General features: G+C 45.4%; 1 protein-coding gene across 3 annotated transcripts; it reads left to right on the top strand.

The window, feature by feature from the left end:
• Positions 1-19,731, top strand: LOC128343100 (zinc finger protein RFP-like). 3 transcript variants are annotated; one of them, XM_053291617.1, is made up of 7 exons: positions 1-464; positions 3,096-3,191; positions 3,496-3,726; positions 7,480-7,502; positions 9,365-9,483; positions 11,257-11,289; positions 17,377-19,731. In XM_053291617.1, exons 1-7 carry the CDS (start codon positions 48-50, stop codon positions 17,664-17,666), a joined length of 1,209 nt encoding a protein of 402 aa, XP_053147592.1. In that variant the 5' UTR covers positions 1-47; the 3' UTR covers positions 17,667-19,731. The 3 variants fall into 3 exon arrangements, with proteins under 3 accessions (XP_053147592.1, XP_053147591.1, XP_053147593.1); XM_053291616.1 differs by lacking the exon at positions 17,377-19,731 and adding an exon at positions 14,532-16,420; XM_053291618.1 differs by lacking the exon at positions 17,377-19,731 and adding an exon at positions 11,380-11,500.
• Positions 19,732-22,632: the final 2,901 nt, after the last annotated feature.

The following is a 22,632-nucleotide window of genomic DNA, read 5'->3' as shown; positions in this document are numbered from 1 at the left end:
GGCAGACAGGAAAGCGAAACTCAGCCTGTTGCTTTGTGGAGTTTGCCATGGCTGTTCTTAGCGTGGGGAAGAAACTTGAGGAGGAGGCGACTTGCCCCGTTTGTCTGGACTTCTTTACTGATCCCGTGACTCTGGACTGTGGGCACAATTTCTGTCACGCCTGCATTGCCCAGTGCTGGGGGGAGCCGCCCACAGTCGCCGCCTGTCCTCAGTGCCGAGAGAGCTTTCAGCCGAGGGACGTGAAGCCAAACAGGCAGCTGGCCAATTTTGTTGAGATAACCAAAGAGCTGAGTGGGCAGGTGAGGCGGGGAGCAGGAGGGGGGAGAGTCTGCGAGAGGCACCAGGAGCCCCTGAAGCTCTTCTGCAAGGACGACGAAGCCCCCCTCTGCGTGGTGTGCCACTTATCCAAGGAGCACCGAGCTCACAACGTGGTGCTTATCCAGGAAGCTGTGCCGGAGTACCAGGTAAGGACTCCTGATTTCATGGACTAAGGAATAATAACCAGTGTGCATTTGGGAGGTGTCAAGGCAGGACTAATGGAGAAGCTGACTGCTGGCATGGAGGAGGAGGACTAAACTGGCCTCACTCCAGCCTTAGCCAGGAGACCTGGGAGAAGTCTTCTGTTACTGAATCCCATGGCAGGAAAAGGCTGTGCCTACTCTAATGTAGAACAAGTTCTCAGAAGGAATTCTCTTGAAGCAGTGCCTGGAGTCTGGAAAGATGTAGTGGGGAAATATCTCTTGTGTTTCCCATCTCAGGGAGTGTTCAACCTAATTGAATGGGATAGAGACTCAAGCCCTGTTCCGACGTCCACAAAATACACTGCTGTACATGCAGTGCGGTTCCAGAAGCCCCAGCACCTTACTCAACCTTCTGTCCACACTCTGCGTGCTTAGGATATTCTTCTGAAGAGGTAAATCCTGTAAACGTGATTGCACCCGTTTCTGTGTTCAGCAGATGGTGGGGGGGTGGGCAGGAATCAGAAATGCTTTTAAAGTTGTTTGTCTCTGTTTCTCAGTTAAGCCATTGGTGTTTATTTCTTTACTATCTTTCTGTCTTGCTTTTCCACTTTATTTAGTGTGCTCAAGGTGACTTACAATAAATTAAAAAAAACAGTACAAATTGTGGGCCACCACAGGGGCCTGATGTTAGGGGTAAGACAGACAGTTTGCATTCTGCCATTTTAACCAGAAATCAGGGAGCAGTAGGGGGCAGGGGTGTAGCTATAACTGAGCAGATGGGTTCAAAGAGCCCGAGCCCCCAAGCTCCTGAGGGCCCCCAGCTTCCACCCTCTATCTTCTAATTCCCTCACTCTGAGGGGCCGCCAGAGAGAGGGGTGAATACAGGCCCCCTCTCCCCTAGCTACGCCCCGGTAGGTGCTGTGGCTTATTGTTCAAAAATGGCTCAGCGAGTTTGGCAGTGTAGGCAAGGTGGCTTTGAGGAGGATCCTTGAGGTAAAAGGAAAATAAATGGCTTATTTTTAGGAGTTTGCGCTGCAGTCTGTTGGTGGCAGGATAGTGGATCTAAGTGCCAGGATTGTCTGTTGATTGGAATAAACCCAGGGGCGGAGCCACCATTGAGCAAATGGGTTCAAAGAAGCCGGGCTGCTGCTAATCAGGGGCTGCGCCTGGAATCCCAGCCACACCTCCTGCGTCTGATGTCTGGAGGCTCCGACATTGGCAACCACTGGTCTAGTCCAAGCCTCTGCTCAGTGCAGGGAGAGCAGCTCTCCTGCTTTAAAGGCAGGGAGAGCAGTTCCCAGCCACACTGCAAATGCAGCACTGGCCGGCATTTGCTCTCAAGTGGGGAACGCGGCCCCATTTGTGAGCGAAGCCACACACCACACACAGCCACATGCAGGGGGTGTGACATAGGGGCCACTGGCGGGAGGAACACAGGGCCGCTGGCTGACTTTCCTCCCACCACTGAATAAACCCGTGGAGTCCATGCAACTAAAGTCAGCATTCAGTTTACAAATAATCAGCTGGCAGCCAATACCTTTCACACAGAACCTTGAAGGTTGGCTAGTTCGGAGGTTCCTAACCTGGTTGCCTCCCAATGTTGCAGAACTACAACTCCCAGCATCCCCGGCTACAATTTATTTGTAAATTGTACAAATAATGGAGATGCTGGAAGCTGTAGCTCAGCAACTTCTGGAGGCCCCCGGGTTGGGAACCACTGGTCTAGTTCGAGCCTCTGCTCAATGCAGGGATAGCCACAGTGTGGAAACAGACCCATCTGGGATGGAGGTCAACCACCTTTCTGCTGACAACCATCCAGCTCCAAGGTAGTGGTGAAGCTGGCTCTAAGTACAGAACAGGATAGCAGACTGTATTATTATTATTATTATTATTATTATTATTATCATCATCATCATCCATATTGCCCAAATAACATGTCTGTGGAGGGAGTGGCCCATAATGGCTTTACTTTCTTGGCATTTTGGAGCTTGAGTGAACATGGAAATCTCTTAACAGAATGTGTTAAACTGAAAGCACTGTTCCCTGATGTCTGCTCAGTTAATTTTAGATCCTGCTCAGGTTGAATCAGGAAGGCCCCACTCTGAATGCATGTGTACACACATTGCCTTGATACTGCCACCCAGAACAAAACTCATTCCACATACACAGATGAAAAAAATTAGAGAGAACACTGACTGAAAGGTTTTTTGTTAATAGAATTGTATATGCTAACTTGGCAAAGAGGCACCTTTTAATGTGGTGATTCTTTTTATTTAGCAGGGGGAGAGTGACTGGCCCTATCCACCCCCAGCACAGTACCTCCAGTGACTGTTGCTGGTGTCTATCTTATGTTTCTTTTTAGATTGTGAGCCTTCGGGGACAGGGATCCATCTTATTTATTTATTATTTCTCCGTGTAAACCGCTCTGGGCCACTTTTGGAAGGGTGGTATAGAAATCAAGTGAATGAATGAATGAATGAATAAAATAAGTAGAATCATTATGTCACAACAAAGCACTCCAAAGCTACAGCACAGCAGAAAACAACATCCAAAGATTAAATGGTGGGTGTGGAGAGATGACAAACCCAAAATCCTCAAGAAGGAACCAAACGGGACCTCTTGTTTTCTCTTCAGGATCAGTTCTACAGCTTTCTGGAGCTTTTGAGGAAAGGGAGAGAGAAAATCCTGGCATGTAAAGCCGATGCAGAAAAGAAAAGCCAAAACTTGCTTGTAAGTATGAAACTAAAGAAGAAGAAGTGGAAAAACTGAAGACAAAACAGTGAAAGCATCATCAAAAGCTATGAGGAAGTCCTTCTTTTCAGACTGTCCCTTATGGGGAATCCCCTGTTCTCCTTTTCCCAAGAGGCCATTTTAAGGGCAGGCCCTTGGAAGTCTCTTCAAAACTCTTTACTTGATTCCTATTTATGTTATTAATGTCCTGAACTGTCACAAGTGCAGTCACCTGCTTTTTGACTCTGCACACATTCAATATTTCAAACACATTGGCGTGCTTTTCTCATCTTCTCGTCTATAGAATCTAACAATAGCAGAGAGGCAAAAGACAGTGGCTGAATTCAGACAACTCTACCAGTTTCTGAAAGAGCAAAAGACACTCATGTTGACCCAGATAGAAGAAGTGGAGAAGGAGATTGCAAGAAAAAGGGATGCACATATGGTAACGCTCTCTGAGGAGCTCTCTTCTCTTGATAGTGTTATACAGGAGGTGGAAGAGAAGTGTGAGCAGTCAGCCAGCGAACTTCTGCAGGTAAGACAGCAGCAGTAATAGGCCAGGTTCCTGCTGTTCCTCCTCATAGGGTAGAGATATGCACAAATTGATTTTTGCAATTCGATTCAAGGTCAAATCAAATCAGCCAGATTTGATTTGACCTAAAATCTTTCCCCTCAAATCTGGCCCAATTCGATTTGAAGTTGAATTGATTTGGGGAAATTTAAAGGGCCAGGGGGCACCAAATTGGGTTGTGTGGTAGTGCCCAGTGGGTGCCAACTACCACCCAACCCCCAAAGGAATTGAGCAAAGGGGTGATTTTAAAGGAATTGTTTAGTTTGAAGTGGTTTTATTTTTATTCTGCCATAGGGAATAATGGGGATTCTAAACAGCCCCATTACTCCCTGTGAGTTGTGCCAAAGTGATCCAAAGCAGGTTGAGGGGTACAGCACATTGGGTGCTAACTGCCCCGCCCCCCAACCTGCAAGTGGTATACTCAGTTTATTTTTAAGGATTTTTTGAGGTTTTAGATTCTTTGGTGCATTATGACTTTTTCTCATAATGAATCCCCATGAAGAACTTATATACTAACCCAAAATCGAAACACAGTGAAGATTCTTGGTTGTTACAAGAATCTACCTTGTAGATTCTTGGTTGCTAAATGCAGTGGCAGTGGGGTGGGAACACACAAGCTGCAGCAATGTAAAGTACAAAAGTCAAAGTGGGAGGCCCATTGTCAATGCCAATGTCAACCAAAGCCTTTCCTGACAATACCTACCTAGCTAACGGGGATCCCTCACACACACAATCCTTTTTGAAAATAAAAAAACTTTTGAACCTAAATAAAAACCCTCTTTTAGGAATCAACCTTCAGACACAGGGCAAGCAGAACAGCAATTAACAAAGTGTGTGTGTGTGTGTGCAAAAAACCAGATGAGACAATCAGCCACTCACCAGTGCAAAGTCCAGTGTTGAGGCTCAGCACAGCAGCCCTCCTTCTATGTTCTGGTCTTCTTCAGCTGCAGTTGTTAGCTGGAGTCAAGCAACAAGGAGCTGCTGCCTGCCTGTGCCAGACACTGCTGCCCCTATAAAACAGCTGCGGGGGGCGGGTTGGATTGCTGAATTAAAAGAAGCTGGAAGTTCCTTCTCTCCTCCACCAGCCACAGCAGCCAGGGAGTCTTGCACTGGCAGAGCAAGACTGATGATTTCTTCTTAGCAACAACAAAAAACCAAAACCAAAGCCCAGCTAGGGAGTTTGGCTGCTGCACGGGCAGCACCCAAAACAGGGGGCAAAATACTAAAAAGGCAGCAGAAAATACAGGAATGCAGCACTGGTTTTCTCAGCTCAGAGAAATGAAATAAGAATATTAAAAATAAACCAGAAAAATAAATAAATAAAGACTCTTCCATCTGCATTACAGCAAGAAAATCTCCTGCAGGTCAAAGAATCGACTCACGCTCTCATTCATTAAAAAAATCACTCTCATTAAAAAAAACCTCCCACCACACTCCAAATTCAGAAACTAGCAGAAGCAGCCGTTTATTCCTCTCTCTCCAAAAGGCAAAGGCAAAAGGAAATGGCTGCCTAGGGATTCAACTTAAATAGATCTGAAAGTCCTTCCATCTGAGCCCCCCCGCCCTACCTTGTCCTCCCCGCCTCCAATGATGGCACAGTAATGTCTGGAAACACTGGAATTGACGGACAACAAGCTAACCAAGAAGCAAGGGGGATCGCCCACCAATGGTCGCACAGGGAACCAACCACAGTGACAGACACTCACAGAGGACAGGCACAAGGGACAATGACTAAGGCAATAACTGTCACTCGAATCTCAAAGCGATTTGGTCTGAATCCAGCAAGATTCATTTTGAGGGCAAAGTTGATGGGGCAGATTTGATTCGTGGCCAGATGACTCGAATCTCGCAGATTCGAGTCAGATCTATTCGGCCACGAACCGATTTGCACATCTCTAATGGCTGGTTCCAGATTCTTGAGTGCCTCCATATGCCCATCCGTACTTCCATACAAGAAATGAAGGGGCCCAGTTTATGATGTTACTATTAACATCATATTAACAGACTTCATTTTTATCTTACTTCCCAGTAGGCTTGTGAGATCACCTGGCATTTGGTGTGTGTGTATGCATGTCCCTGTCAACTTCACAATGCTTGGACCAATATGAACCAAATCGGGTATAGTTGTAGATACACATAGAAACACCTCAACGGTGTAGTTTGTGATGATGTCATCCATCCCAATTCAAGGTGGTGGACATGTAAATTTGAGGCACAAATAGGCTGTCTTGTGAACATTTGAACCAAATTTGCTACAGGTATAAGGACACATAGAGATGGCTCAACGGCATAGTTTGTGATGATGTTATCCACCCTGATTCAAGATGGCAGATGCGTGAATGTTTGAGGTTCAATTGGGCTAACTTGTGAACCGCCTATCTGATTTGGACTAAATTTGCTACAGGTGTAGGGACACATAAAGGCTCAAGGGCATAATTTGTAATGATGGATTCCACCCTGATTCAAGATGGCAGACATATGAACATTTGAGCTTCAAGTGGGAACTGATTTGGACCAACTTTGGTACACTTGTAGGGACACATAAAGTAAAGTTGTGCCGTCAAGTTGGTGTAGATTCCTGGTGACCACAGAGCCTGTGGTTTTCTTTGGTAGAATACAGGATACCTCAAACGCGTCGTTTGTGATGATGTCATCCACCCCGATTCAAGATGCTGGACGCATGAACGTTTAAGGTGCAAGTGAGCTAACGTGATCTGCCTAACCGATTTGGACCAAATTTATTTCAGTTGCAGGGATAGTAAAAGGAAAGTAGGCAAATTAGTTCTTACTAGAAAAACTTGTTCAGATTTGATCTCTGCTGCAGAAAGCACTGCCAGCCAAGATGGTAGATGTGGGACTTGAGCCTCTGTGCATTAGTTAGGCCTCTAAACAGCCTCTGCATGACCCCAGCTGCTGGGTCAGAAGTTTCATGTTTGAATTCTGACATTTTTATCAGACTGCCTGCTGTGCGCTCTCCTCCTGCCCCTCTATTACCGAGGGCTGACTGGGAGCCAAGAGACAACATATGCAATGTCCTCTTTACTCCATGTAGTACTCTAAGCTTTGTAGGAATCCATGACTGCAACCCTTAAAAAACTACAACTTCCACAATCTCCGGTGCCACTTGGTCACCTAAAGGGAAGCTGAAGAGTGGGGGAGGGACACACACACACATATGCCTGGAGTTTACCCAGAAGGCCAGTGTGAGACTCCTGGGTTGGTGCTCTGACTGGATCAAAGAGGACCTTGTGTAATCTGCCTCCCAGTCTCAGGTAATGGGGAGGAGAAGGAGAGGACAGGGCAGGGTGGGGACTGAGCAGACAATTCAGAACTCTGACGGAATTCAACTACAACAGCAGGGATCTCAGTTGGTGTTCTGACTGTTGAGCCTACATCCGATAATGCCCACCACAGGGCATCTCTGTCCCTACATATTCAGGGTCAGGGCTTATGAAAGAACAATTTGCAGTTCCATGTAAGCAGACACATGATCATGTGCTCTTCAGGACAACAGGGAATTGGGCCCAAATAGAAGATGTTACCTACACAGTTTAGAGGAGAAGCGTTTTGTTGGTTTTGGTCAGCATATCCACTTATCTGCTTCAACTGGTTGAGATTTGTTCAATGGAGCCACTTTGCCTGCTGACTTCATTATCGTAAAGATTTTCTTCACACTAAGGCAGACACTGAGTTTCCTCATCTTTCTCTTACTTCCAGGATGTTAGAAGTGCCTTGCAGAGGTAAGTAGATCCCATACATTTCACTACCTGATTTTCAGAAGGGTCTGGATATGTTCAGAACTTGAAGAAAGAAAAGGTGGAAAGAAAAAAAAGAGTAATGACGGGGAATCAGTAATACTCTGTCCCCACCACTGAATAGAAAGAAACTGCAGGGACAGAAGCCACAAGGAAGAAAGTTTCTGAAAAGCTTTGGTAGCCCTATAACAGTCCTACTGGACAGACTGGTATTTCAGTTGCACTTTAAGGTAACTTGTGTTTAAGTTAACTCAAGTCACCTGGCAGGAGGAATGGTCTGTGGGGTAGGAATGGAACTGCTGCTGGGCGGTTCAAAGCTGGCAGGGGTGCCTCTTTAAGGTTGGGGGAGGGTGTAATTACCCCTCCCGCCGATTTCCCCCTGCCAGTATTTTCAGTAGCCCGTCAGGGCAACAACGTACCTCCCTGCCGCCCCGTTGCTCTTCATTTCCAGATATTACCGGAAGTTGCCAACACACCCACGTGCACAGGTGCACGGGTGCATTGGCAACTTCCAGTAATATCTGGAAAAGAAGAGCAAAGGGGCGGCAGGGAGGTACACTGCCGCCCTGATGGGCTACTGAAAATACTGGTGCTGGCGTGGGGGGGGGAGCGGCTGGGGGGGTTAATTACACCCTCCCCCACCCTTAAAGAGGCACCCCTGCCAGCTTCAAACTTCAAGCCGGCCCCGTGTTCGGACTGGTTCGGAGGCCTGTAAAAGGGCCTCCGAACCGGTTTGTGCACATCCCTACTGTGGGGCAGTTGATGGCACAGCTGTTGATGCCCCCCATTTTCATGTTTCACATGATGATGATGATGAATTCAATTTCTATACTGCCCTTCCAAAAATGGCTCAGGGCGGTTTACACAGAGAAATAATAAATAAGATGGATCTCTGTCCCCAAAGGGCTCACATCTCTCCAATGTGGTTGCTTCACCCTCTTACTTGTTTAAAAAAACAACCTAGAGTTCTGCCTTTAATTTATTTTTAAACAATCTAATTTTTCTTTGAATAAGATGAGAGCACAAATAAAAAATAAAAATATTTTTGTTTCCCCCCCAAAAAAATAAACATAATTGCATGAAGAAAATAAAATAAATTGATTAAATGGTAGTATTACTCTGACAACATAGGTGATATGGCTAATCAGAAGGTTAGTGTCAGCAAGGAACAGAAATCAGTCATTCAAAGTCCGTTATCACTAATGCTGAAGCCATGAAAAAACAGGAGACAAATCAAAGAGCCAATTTTCAAAACAAGATTTTTGCTGTTTTACAAGTATATAGAACAAGTATTTCCTCTCCTGAATAAACACAGTATAGGATCTTTTTGTGGAGAAGGACATGGCAGAATTTTCCTGCAGAATATAGCACCATATTTTTATTGCTGTATGGGACTATAGCTTGAATCCCAGCTGATTGCAGAAGAAAAATGCCTTACCAATAGTAGCACCTCCTGGATGTCCCTTCCTCTTTATCTGATATTTTGCTATTTAATTTTACTTTGATTTGGTTTTATACTTTTGGTTATTGAATATGAGAGAGAGAGAGAGAGAGACTCAAAAAAAAACCATGCAGCAAATCTGCATGTAGGAGTTTAGGTTCAGCACCTGCTTTTGTATCTGTAGAAGGCCCAACTCTCCTGTGAGAAGTAATCAGTGGCTTGGTTGGCCTCTCAACTGGCCATTGTGCTGTGCTGAACGTTATGAGTACTGCTCTACATAGTCCCCTACACCCCACCCCATTCCATGTAGCATCCCTTAAATGGCACACAACAGAGCAGTCGCTGCGGGTGTGCTGTTTTCTTCGCCATGTTCCTTCCAACTTCCTCCTGTTTTACTTCTCTCCAGGTGCAGGGAGAAAGAGATATTTGAGAATCCCTTGACTTTTCCTCCCTCAGTGCAGTCTAGGATCTGGGACTTGTGTGATAGAAACACCTTTCTGGAAAACGTCAAGAAGCAGTTCAAAGGTAAAGAGGAATGAGTGCAAATATGTTCTATTGATGCTACCTTGGTCCAGATGTGACCTAGAGCCTTATGCAACCACTTCTAATATTTGAAGGGTCAGGAAAATGGGAAACTTCAATGCCAGTGGAGAAAGCAACTTTGGTTCACTGAGGAAGGGGCCCTTGACTCAGAGGTTCATCCTCTGGAATTTCTTGAAGTTATTCTTCATATTTTCTCTCATATGTGTAGCTCATTGGTGCTTCAAGGTCTTCATAGTTTATGATGGAAGCATGCATAAAACAAGCATCGCCCTCGCATATTAAAAGGATATGGAGGCATATTAAAAGGATATGGGGGAGGGGGTTGAACCTGCTTCTTCAGATCATTCTCCCTTGGTGGAAGTACCATCATCCTTCCTTTAAGACATTCCTCTTCCCTTTGTTATCTTTTCTATAAGATGATTACCAAAATGATTAAGTGTCATTGAAATGACAGGAAGATAGTTGTTGTGACTAACCTAAACTTAAATTAATGGTTTCCATGGAACTTTATCCCAATTACCTTTTGCTTGATTGGGACCCCAGCCCCTCCCAGATTTGTTTCAGCATTTACTGAGAGCTAATTTATTTATTGTTTATTTATTCAATTTTTATACCGCCCTTCCAAAATGGCTCAGGGCAATTTACAATTAAAACAGAAACCAATTAAAACCAATACATCTTATAAAGACAGTCCCACTTGGAAATCGCCATGTTTAGATTGGGCTGCAAATTCCTAAGGCAATACATTTAAGTATCTGTTTGCCAGGTTTGATAGTTTTCCTCTTAGTTTTTTCAATCCAATAGCCTATCCAGGTGGGATTGTTGAAAAGAATTCCATTGGGAGAAAACAAGTTTGAATGTTGAAAACAAATAAGGAGGAGAGCTAATCTGTAGGGAGGAGGGCTGGCCTTATGGTAGTAAGCATGAATTGTCCCCTTTGCTAAGCAGGGTCCACCCTGGTTTGCTTTTGAATGGGAGACTTCTTGTGACTACAGATTGGATACTTTCCCTCTTAATTTTTCAGTCAAATAGTAAATCTACTTGGGATTGTTGAAAAGAATTCCATTGGGAGAAAACAAGCTTAAATAGTTGGAGACAAACTAGATTTCAGAGAGGAACCCACACCCTCACCCCAGCCCCTCTCAGATTTGTTTCAGCATTTACTGAGAGCTAATTTATTTATTATTTATTTATTCAATTTTTATACCGCCCTCCCGAAATGGCTCAGGGCAATTTACAATTAAAACAGAAACCAATTAAAACCAATAACAATTAAAACAAAAATATAAACACCAATTAACAATTAAAACATTTTAAAAAACAATTAAACAATCAGAACAATTAAAACCCTGAAAACCAGGTTAAAATATTAAAATTAAATATTAAAACTAATTAAAAACCCTGGAAGGCCAGGCAAAACAGATAGGTTTTAAGGGCTCTTTTGAAGGTCAATAAAGAATTAAGATTGTAGATTTCTGCCGGGAGTGCATTCCACAGCCCAGGAGCAGCCACAGAGAAGGCCTGCCTCTGAGTCGCCACCAAATGAACCAGTGGTAACTGGAGACAGACCTCCCCAGATGATCTTAACCTGCAGTGGGGATCATGCAAAAGAAGGCACTCTCTAAGATAACTCGGACCCAAGCCGTTTAAGAACTAATGCCGTTCTTACACTTACCACATGAACAGACATAGTAATTGAGGTGGATTGTTTCCATGTTCTTAATTGCTTAATCTCTGTTCCCTTCCCTTCCCCAGACAATCTACTATTTGGATTTCAATCACAGAAAAGTAAGTTGTGGTGTCAGATGATGGAAAACATTCACAGGAGGGATGGGGACTGGTCAGAAAGTTGTCTGCTATTATTTCATGTGTTCATAGTTCTGCCTTGGGTGCTCTGGAGACATCAATGTGTGAATTGTTGAAGGAAAGAAGAGTGAGGGAAGATGTCTACACCTGTGTATAATTTCTTTCTCTAGTTTTATAAATATTTATTACTTTATTTTTACATCTTATGCCCTTCCCTTAAGAACATAAGAACAGCCCTGCTGGATCAGGCCCAAGGCCCATCTAGGCCCAAGGCCCATCTAGTCCAGCATCCTGTTTCATACAGTGGCCCACCAAAATCTCCCAGTTATGTTCCCAGCTTATATGGTTTGTGAACTGAAGAACTTAGCAGCTGGATCAGATACAAGGTCTGTCTGGTCCAACTGTGGCCAAGGATTAATCCCACAGCAGTTGAGATGAGGCCGAGTGTAGTGGCCAATGAGAAGAGGGCAGGAATGAGCAGCACCTACAGCTCGTTTTGTCCCCACCCTTGTCCCGCCTGTATTGGCCGCTACTGCCCATAGTGTTTCCTCACCTGCAATGGAGTGAAGTGCCAGTCTTCTTCCAATTCAATTCCTCTACTTCAAAGATGGCAACTCTAAAACTGAGATGTCCATTTTTCACTGCTGGTTGATTATTACTGAATTAGGACAACTTCACTGCCAGCGTGGTGTGGTGCTTAGAGTGCTGGACTAGGACCGGGGAGACCTGAATTCAAATCCTCATTCAGCCATGAGACTTGCTGGGTGACTCTGGGCCAGTCACCTCTCTCTCAGCCTAACCTACTTCACAGGATTGTTGTGAGGAGAAACCTAAGTATGTAGTACACCGCTCTGGGCTCCTTGGAGGAAGAGCGGGATATAAAATGTAATAAATAAATAAAATAAATAACCCTGGTTCATAAGAGGTTCCAGATGGCAATGGTATATCCTCCTCTTACTTTCCAAGGAAGGCTGACATCCAAATGAATCCTGCACTTGCGCATGCAGAAAGATGTTGTGCTAACTTGTACTCAGGAAGCTTGTGTTCCAGACTAGTGTTGCCCAGTGGCAACAGCCTTGAGAACCAAGGTGCAGCACCTCCTGATGGTCAACTTCTTCCTGCTTAGGTTTATGTAGCAGGGGAAACTTGCACAAGAGTGCAACTTTGGAGTTTTGCACACTTAAATGGCTTTGTTGCAGGTGCGCAACTTGATTTGTTGTATAAACAAAGCATTAGTTTGTATAATTGCCAATGAAATCCAGAACAGTAGTTGTATTACAAAGGGCATTAGCATGGAGATATCTCTTGAATGAAAGGAAGGAGGAAGGGGCAGAGCCCTTGCAACGTGAAGGAGACTTCAGCAAGGCTGTAAATATCTTGTTTCTGAGCCTCAGTTGCTTGCAGAACTGGATAATGGGTCTGCACCAGTGCTATTCCCAGTCTGGACCTTGGAAGAGGTGTGTGTGTGGGGGATAACTAAGCTCTTTGCTCACCAGAATTAAGGCACTTGGATTCTCCTTTGAATTCATGAATGGCCAGTTTTCACAGGAAGTGGAAAACCTGTCCTCTGGCGCATTCTTCTCTCCCTCTGCTAACTTCATTAAGATTAATAGAATTGTAGAGTTGGGAGGAACCCTGGAGGTCTTCTAGCCCAACCCACTGGTCGGAGCGGGAAGCTGCCACAGCAAGGAGCCAGACACAAAAATACCTGTATGGGCATCTTTGCCTTCTTGAGCTGTCTTGAATGGCAAGTGAAGCAAGATATAGATACTTACAAGATACTGAACCCTGGGTTTTATTATGATTATATGAGGAGGAATGCCCTCTGTCTTTAACTTGCCTGCTTCCAGCTCTTCCCAGGATTTCAGCTACAGTCTCTGAAAGGTAGGGATAATCTGGAATAAGGAAAAGAACATCCCAAATGGGTATGGATTTGCAAAGAAACAACCCTGGAGAACCCAGTTTGGTTCGAGTCAAACCAGACTCAAACTGAACCGGGTCTGATCTGGTTTACAGCACACCCGAACCAGGCCCAGTTCAGCTTGAACTCTAGCCCAGTTCGGGGGGTGGGGTCTGGACTGTACTGGTAAAGGGGAATCAGGTAAGGATTCCCTTTTACTAGTACAGGGGAAGGGAGGACAAGGGAGCATAAATAAAAAGAGTTGGGGTGGGAGGGAAGTAAAATTTGACCTTGAATTTGCCACCGGTGTTTGCGGGGGTAATTGTGGGTGGCAGCGGGGGCTCCTCCCGCTGGAGCGGGCAGACCTATTTCAGGCCCATTTGGAGCCTCTCTGCCTGTGTGCATGGCAATTTAAAAAATGGCCTCCGCGTTTGCACAGTGCCCAATTTTTTTACTGCCATGCACACACAGAGGCTCGAAACAGGCCCAAAATGCATCTGCCCACTCGGGCAGGGGTGGGGGAGCACCCGCCACCACCCCTGTGACTGCTGCACCAGCCCCCGGCAGCAAATCCAAGGTAAAATCTTACTCCCTTCTCGCCCCAACTCTTGTTATTTAAGTCATCTGGTTCTTTCCTTTACTGGTAAAGGTGAAACTGGATTCCTCTTTACCTGTTTTTTCCAAGCTGTTTTGAGCTGAACCGGGCCCAGTTTGGCTCGTTCCGAGCCTTGTCGAGCCAGCCAGTTTGACTTTGAGTCAGTTCAACGTTGAACCAATTCACACATCCTTTCCTTAGGGTTAACATCCCTGGAGCTGCCATCATCAGGTACCTGCTGAGGCCCACATCCCAGTAGGGCACCCATTGCTAATCCCACCTTGCTGGTCTGTTGCTGCCTGTTCACCTTCCCTCTCCTATTCAAGTGAGCAGTAAAAACGGAAGGCACAGAAAGCTCCACTTGCCTTTTCCATTCCCTTTGAGAGATGATGCAGACGAGGGCCAGAGGAAGAGGCCAATGAAGGGGTGGCAGCAGCAGCAGCAATGGCAAGGAGGGAAAGGGAAGCCACTGAGCTCATCTTGTCCATGGACGCTTCCCTGCCTGAATCTGGCCCTGGAGATGCAGCACATGGAAGTCCCACTGTTTTTGCTAGGCATATAATTCCTGTTAGGCTCACAATATATTTTTTGTGGGGATTTAAAAAAATACTATTTCACTTCTTCAGAACATATAAGAGCAGCTAAATATATTTGCATGTGAAGTTAGTCTCCAAGCTGACTCAGTTTTTTATCTTTTCTCTTCCATCCTCTGCACTCAATTCCCTACAGCTAAAGCCACTCTGGATCCGGACACAGCTTATCCCCATCTCATACTGTCTAAGGATCGTAAAAATGTGAGATGCGGAAAGAAATGGCATGATCTGCCAGACAATCCTGAGAGATTTGACAGATATGCTTTTGTGCTGGGATGTGAGGGATTCACAGAAGGGAGGCATTGCTGGGACGTCAGTGTGGGAAGTGAGGAAGGCTGGGCTGTGGGGGTTGCCAGGAGGTCTGTGAAGAGAAAGGACCAGTTCAGATTGGGTCCTGAGGAAGGGATCTGGGCTGTGAGGAAGTGGTATGATGGGTACCCGGCACCAAATTTCCCTGCTCAGGTTCCTCTGCACCTTAGTGGGGAGCTTAAGAGGATCCGAGTGACTCTAGATCGTGCTGGGGGGCAGGTGGCCTTTTTTGATGCGGACTCAGCAGCCCCCATCTACACCTTCTCGGAAGCCTCCTTCTCAGGGGAGGTACTTCTCCCTTTCTTTATGGTGATTGGAAAAGGCTCCCTGACACTCTCCCCCTGAGGCAGCCAAAGAGTGGACATATTAAGCTACAGCAGTTGCAGCACTCATACAGCTTATGCTGAAGATAAGAGTGGGGGGCAACCTTTTCTCCAAAAGGACTTACAGTCTAAAAAGAAACATAAGACACACACCAGCAACAGTCACTGGAGTTACTCTGCTGGGGGTGGAGAGGGCCAGTTACTCTCCCCCTGCTAAATAAAGAGAATCACCACATTAAAAGGTGCCTCTTTGCCAAGTTAGCAGGGGTAACCTGATAGATATATTCAGCTGCTAGATATTCTCCTTGATATATTAAGAGCAACGATAGAACAAAAAAAAAAGCACAGGTTTTTAATTAAGGCTGCAATTCTGTACACACTTATTTGAGAGAAGATCTGATTGAAATCAACAGTGCTTTAAACATGACAATACACATTCTGGAAGGTAGGCAGTGATCTACATAAAAAGCAAGCTATCCTCATCTACCTGATAAGGGATCCCCGGCTGATTAAAAAAAACCCAAAGGCAACATTCCTCAAGGGACTGTACTGAAAGCCAACCAGCCCCACTTTCAGTATTCTATTGCACGCAGAAGCCTTGAGCTCCTTGACTTGCATGCAGACCCCTTACACTTTTGAATGCTTAAAACAATTTTGCATTGATATATCAAGATGGATATAATTCATTCAGTTGTATTATTGAGCATGTTGCAGTTTTGCACTTGCGTAAGTTTTACATAAATTAAATATGTATATTTTAAAAGAAAAAAGTATTTTTCATTCGACACAAGACCTGAGAAATAGTATGGACTTTGCTCTGTCTTTTTAGCATGCTGCTGTCCAGTCGCAGCTGCCTTTGCATCTTGCATTTCCCCACTGTGGTTATCTATGGGCAGCGGTCACTGCTGGCGGTTGGGGGAGAGACCAACAAGAGCTCTTAATATCCCCCTGGAAAGCGGACCCTGCCTGTGAATGTATCCTTCAAAGACTCCGCCTCAGCCTCCCAGTGATGGAGACAGCCTCCTTTTGCTGTCATTAACCTTTGCCTTTTGGGGCACACTTCCACAGGTGACAGATGAGGTGTGAGCTGGAGGCTGAGGTGCACGCAACTTCCCTCCTTCCTTCCTTCTCTCCAGGGAGCTCCTGGGGAGGGGGAGTGAAAAGGGACTGAAGCGCCTCGAAAACGGAGCCATATTGGCTGGCTGCTAATAGCAGGCATTGCTAACCAGTGCCGGTACGCCGTCCTTTGCTTGAGCTCGAGAGCCTCCCTACTAGCTTCCCCATCTCCACCAGATTCTTGTCAAGTGAAGCAGGGGCATAGCCTTCATTGGACAAGGGGGGACAATTGTCCCTAGGCCCACAGGGCCTCCCCCCCAGTCCCTTGGCCAGTCCCCCTTGCCTGCTCACTGGCCAGGCCAGCTAAGCAGCCTGCAAGCCGCTGCAGTTCCTTCAGTCTCTGCCTCTCAGCTCTTGGGCAAGGCTTCCAGAGAGGCCCTGAATTCTAAAGCCTGAATTCTAGTGCCGGCTGGCAGGAAGGAAGGAAGGAAGCAGGGTGGCCAGTGCTGGCTGCCCTGGCCCAGCCTTTGACTCCTCAGGCTTAGTAACGGAGGTAGGATGTGATTTCCTTTCTGTGGTTATTCCCCCCTCCTTGGATATTTAGGGATTGGCTTGCCATAGGGCTTTAATATAAGGGCGGGGGATGTAGGGCAGATTGAGAAGACTCTGAATATTTAACCTGAAACAGATTGAGGAATTTGCTGGGTTTTAATATTTTTTTATTTTTATTTTTATTTAATTCTTATAAGTGGCTTGTTTCATGGCAGAAAATTACAAAGTCTTTTAGGTTTCAGTGAAATGGACTTCCAGCTAAATGTGGTTAGATTTGCTGCCTGAGGCTGCAATTTTCCACACACTTACCTGGAAGCAAACTTTACTGAATTTGTTAGGATTTATGGGAAAACATACATAGGATCACACTGTGTGGCTGAAAGTCTCCTTTGTTGATCAGCAGAGAGGGGCCCATTTTAAAATCTTGCCCCCAGGCGTGCTCCAACCTTGCTATGCCCCTGAAATGAAGCCTGAGCTGCTGTGGGCACTCTGGTGGGTTCTTTAGTTTTTATAATTCTCAGTTTTTAGCTTTTAATTTTTAATTTGAACTTTAGACTGATTGTGGTTTTTAACTTGACTTTTAACTTGTTTACTCAATTTGATTCATTTTATTATTGCCATTGTATATTGCATCTATTTTATTGTTGTGAGCTGCCCCAAACAGTAGTGTACTAGAACAGCGAGGTATAAATATTATAAATAAATAAATAACAGTCAAATACCATCATATCTATTGTCAAGAAAACATAGGTGTCCTGCTGGCCTCCAGGAGCCTGGCCTCGAAGGACCTGAACTCTGACATCTGTTTCCGTTTTGTCTTTTACTGCAAGACCTGTACCAGCTGTGGAGATGGAGACATAAAAACCCATTCTTCTTGCTACTCTGGGAAGCTGGTATCACATTCTAGGTGCAGTTTATTTGTCATAAAAACCAATTTGTTCATTCATTCGTTCATTCATTCATTCAATTTCTATTCCGCCCTTCCAAAAATGGCTCAGGGCAGTTTACACAGAGAAATAATAAATAAATAAGATGGCTCCCTGTCCCCAAAGGGCTCACAGTCTAAAAAGAAACATAAGACAGACACCAGCAACAGTCACTGGAGGTACTGTGCTGGGGGTGGGTAGGGCCAGTTACTCTCCCCCTGCTAAATAAAGAGAATCACCACATTAAAATGGTGCCTCTTTGCCAAGTTAGCATGGGTTTATTCCCTGGAAAGCATTTCAGGTGCCACACAGTACCACAATTAACCTGGTTCTGCACAACTTCTTTGAACCTTGGGAGCATGAGAGACTCCACGGAATTCTAGCATCTTAAAATTTTAGCATTTGATGAACTTCAAGTCCAAACCCCTGCTTGGGACAGGAAAAACTTTCTGTGTATCCCAAAAAGATAGCTCTCCAATCTCTTGTTTGAAAACCTCCAGCTAGTGAGAGCTCAACCACTACTCAAGGCAGAGTGTTCTGCTGTCAAACAGCTCTTAAAATTAGGAAATTCCTCCACCCTGAACATGCATCCAGGTAACTTCAGATTATTGCTTCTAGCCCCGCCCTCAGGAGCAATGGATAAGAAATCTCTTCCTTCTTCTATGGGTCTGCCCTTCAGATATCTGAAGATGGCTGTCATGTCTCCCTTCATATGGTCTCTTCTCCAGGCACCTCTGATTTAGGATAGAAGGAAACAAGGATTGGTCATGATGCCAGACCTGACTGATTTGGGTTTATTCTAAGCAACTTGCTTGAAATAGACAGAAATATATACCTATAACAGGTAGAAGCTCCATTCAAACATCCCCCACCCAACAACCCGCTCACGTTTAAAGCACCAAGTGCCAGATGCAGGTAGGAAGTCCCACCCCCGTGCTGTCACCCCCTGTCAGTCTGCGTCTCCCCGGGCTGCCAATCACGGACGCACTTTCCTTCACAGTTACAGCAGCTCCCTTTGCGGATGACTGCTGCCATAACCATGAGTGGCTGGAGAGTGGGGTGAATGACAGCACTGAAGTGGGATTTCCTACTCACTTTCAGCACTCTAAGCACTGTGGACCAGATGGTGCAGGGTAACCATTGGAAGTTCGTTGTAGCTGCTGCCATTTCTTAAGAACTCTGTGGGGCAGACCTCCCACTCTTGACCCCTCCTCATAGCTGTTCTGTCCCTTAGTGGGCTGGTGGTTTGGCCATGGATCAGAAGACCTTCTTTATCCTCCTGAGAACCCACCAAGATCCCAGCTCCTCATACCTGAAATCAATATTCCCCCTTCTTCTTTTCTTTGTCTTCTTCCCCTTCCTCCCTATATTTCCTAGCACTCATTGCCTGGACCTTCCCTCTGACATCAGCCACATAATCCAGTTCAAATCTCGTATCTCCTTCTCTACCACAAATAATTTATAGAAAAGCCAGGAGTGAGTCTTTCTATTTTCCAGGCAGGTCAAAAAATCTAAAATGACCACAGGTGCCCGGAGAGACCACCCAGGCAAAGCGCTATCGGCACAAACATGGTTCATATCTAGGTTTATTTCAAGCAAGCTGGTTAGGATCAACCAAGGTTGGTTTCTTTCTAGCCTAAATCAGAAGTAGAATTCCTGGGAGACATGCATGGGTAGGAGAGGAGGGTAGTGTGTCCTCTTGTTGAGGCTTGGGGACATCACATGGAACCAGGATTTAAGCGTGATTAAGCTGACCTGGTTAATGAGGAGCCTCGTACAATTTCCAGTGAGGGAAGCAGATCCTGATTGCCACAGGGAGATGAGGGGTGGATCCAGCCAATCTAAGGGAATGTGATCCCAAAGGACTCTCCCACTTATACATTTCTAGCAGCAATTCTCAACCTTGGGTCTACAAACGTTGTAGGACTAAACTGTCTTTGGCCATTGTGACTGAGAATGATGAGCTTTGTAGATCAACACCACATCTCAGGAAACAAGATTGGGAATCCCTGATTGATTGTGTGAGTTAATCTGCAGTTGACACTGAAATAGATCCAGGTTTTTTTTAAAGAGATCTTCTGCTTACTTTTGTATAATGTATTTGGTGATGTTTTAACTCTATTGAGAGGTGTCTTTTTAATAAAGATTTCTATTCAGACTGAAAAGCAAACTAGACTCACTTACTGAGAGATTCACCTTATGTAAAGGAATGGCTATTTTTTCTTTAGTCCAAATCACAAGATGACCAGAAGAAAGCATACTTAAAATAAAACATCAGTGCCGACAAAATCAACCATACAGCATAAAGGCACCAGAATGAAACCTATAAAACACACTGATGATCATTAAAACCTCCGCTGAATCTTTATCTTACTTTTCTATATTAATAAAAAGCATTAAAAAACAAACAAACCCTCCGCTGAATTGGATGAACGTTGCCCGATGCCTAAATGATAACGATGAAGGTGCTAAGGCAGGGCTAGGCAGGATTGTCTCTCTCCAGTTGTTGTGGAACTACAACTCCCATCACCCCAACCACAATTTATTGTGGCTGGGGATGATGGGAACTGTAGTACAATAACAGATGGAGAAGCAAGCTTGCTTAGCCCTGTGCAAGGGGAACCTCCCAAGAGAGGGAATTCCAGAGAGGGGGAGCCACCACAGAAACACTCTTATTCTAGTAGGCGCCTGTGGAGGAATCTGGAGGAGAGCCACAGGTGCTGTGAAGTGACCCATGTTGGTTTAAAACTTAAATTTTGGAAGAACAATAATTTAAAAATTACAGAAGATAAAACAGGAGTTTCCTTGTCTCAGGCCATTGGTGGTCTCTTCAAGAGCTGACAGCAGGAGCTTCCTGGCCTGGGCATCACCTAGTCTACTTTCCTCCTTCATCTTAACTGCTGTATAAAACCACTGCAGTTGCAAAACGTGGACCACAGCCTGCCCATAACCTGGTCAAAGATATTTCTTTGTGTTTCAGGATGAACCAAATTTGCACGGCACTGATTGGCTTCCTCTCCATCTTTATTATGGTCAAAAGCCCAGCACTGATTGGCTGGTTCCTACACTGACCATGAAGCAACGTCAACTTTGCAAAGCAGGGCTTTGAATAGGCGATGCATAGTGCTGTCTGGCTAGCCCTTGGCGCCACCTGGGTAGGAACCTCTGCCTCTCCCTCCTACGCAGGAAGTTTCCAAGTGAAAAAAACCTAAAGAAACATGAACAAATCACCCAGTAAACGTGGAATCTGATCATCATGCCAGGGGCTTGAGGAGGGGTTCTTGAAACCCAATGGATGGCATGACTATCACAGATGTGATAAAACGTTAGAGCTGGAAGGGAGCTTCTAGTCTAGGGTTTCCCAGCCTGAGCTACTCCAGATGTTGATGAACTACAATTCCCATAAACTGCAGCTGGGGATTGTTCACGGAACTGCTTTCTGGCATACCAGAAAGCTCAGTTTAAAAAAAAACAAAAACCCTGCCACAAATAGAGGATTTTTTTTTTACCCTAGACATAATTTGCACCAAGGTAGAATGCTCAGTAGTAATTCAGATAAGAAGAATCAGGTGTGAACTGGTCCCTGATAGATCACAGGGACTGCGGGGTAAATGCAGCTGATATGTGGACTCACACCCTCCACTCCGGAGGAGATGTGAGCTAAAAGCCATGTGTATAAAGCTCCCGGGTCATTTTGAGTAATGCACATGCTGTATTTATTCACAGTGAAGCACTGACACCTAGTGGTGCATTGAGGAAATGCATCCAGTGCAGTCCACACTGGAGCAGAACCACCCACGGCGAGTGAGGGCAGTGGGCTGGCTTTCCATCCTGCCCCCTTACTACAAATGTGCAAGTGGAGGAGGGCTCCCTCCCGCAGGGGGAGAAGGGTGCAGTGAGCTTGTAGTGAACAAGAGGAGCTTCAACACCTAGTACAGAGGGAGGACATGCAGCTTGATGACAACTGAGGCTTGGTGGGATGACTCTCAGGACTCAAATGCAACAACTGAAGAACATAATTTGTTCAGAAAGACCAAATGTGACGGGAAGAGAAGAGAGTAGTGTTGTATGGGGAAAGTACTCTGTATACCTGCACAGCAATCCAAGAAGGTGAACTTGCTATCTGAGTGGAAAGAGCATCTGGAGAAGGAAATAAAGATGACATTGTAGTAGGAGTCTACTACAGACTGGCATACCAAGGAGAAGAGAGGGATGATGGGAGAATATTGAGATGAGGGGATAGAAGAGCACTCTTCAAATACCGGAAGAGCTGCCACCCAGAAGGGGTCAAAGGCTTCTTTGTAGTGAAAACCCAAAATGGATTGTGAGGAGCTCCAAAAGGATATCTCCAAACTGGGTGAGTGGGCAACAAAATGGCAAATGCAGTTCAATGCTGGCAAGTATTAAGTAATGCAAATGGAGGTACTTTTTACCAGCAAACGGAGGTACTTTTTCACACAACGCACAATCCACTTGTGGAATTCTCTGCCACACGATGTGGTGACAGCCAACAACCTGGATGGCTTTAAGAGGGGTTTGGATAACTTCATGGAGGAGAGGTCTATCATCGGCTACTACTCGGAGGGCTATAGGCCACCTCCAGCCTCAAAAGCAGGATGCCTCTGAGTATCAGTTGCATGGGAGTAACAGCCGGAGAGAGGGCACGCCCTCAACTCCTGCCTGTGGGCTTCCAGTGGCATCTGTTGGGCCACTGTGTGAAACAGAATGCTGGAGTAGATGGGCCTTGGGCCTGATCCAGCAGGGCTGTTCTTATGTTCTTATGACTTGATTCCTGCTGAGCCTAGAGGGTAGATTTTGGTTGAACATTAGAAAAAAAAATTCTTGACACTAAGAGCAGTTTGACCATGGAATCCATTCATTAGGGTTGTGGTAGGCTGTCTCATGCTGGAGGTCTTCAGCCAGAGACTGGATAGACAGCTGTTGAGGATGCTCCAACTCTGAGTTTCCTGCATCAAGCAGGGGGTGGACTAGATGGCCTCCAGGATACCTCCAACTCTATGATTCACCCAAGAATAAAGAGAGGAACACCACCAAGAGCTTCCCTTTGCAT

This window comes from Hemicordylus capensis, chromosome 2 (genome assembly GCF_027244095.1).
Source record: "Hemicordylus capensis ecotype Gifberg chromosome 2, rHemCap1.1.pri, whole genome shotgun sequence".
Lineage (NCBI taxonomy): Eukaryota > Metazoa > Chordata > Lepidosauria > Squamata > Cordylidae > Hemicordylus > Hemicordylus capensis.
Note: the sequence above shows the minus strand (reverse complement) of the source record. Positions and strands in the feature narration are given on the sequence as shown.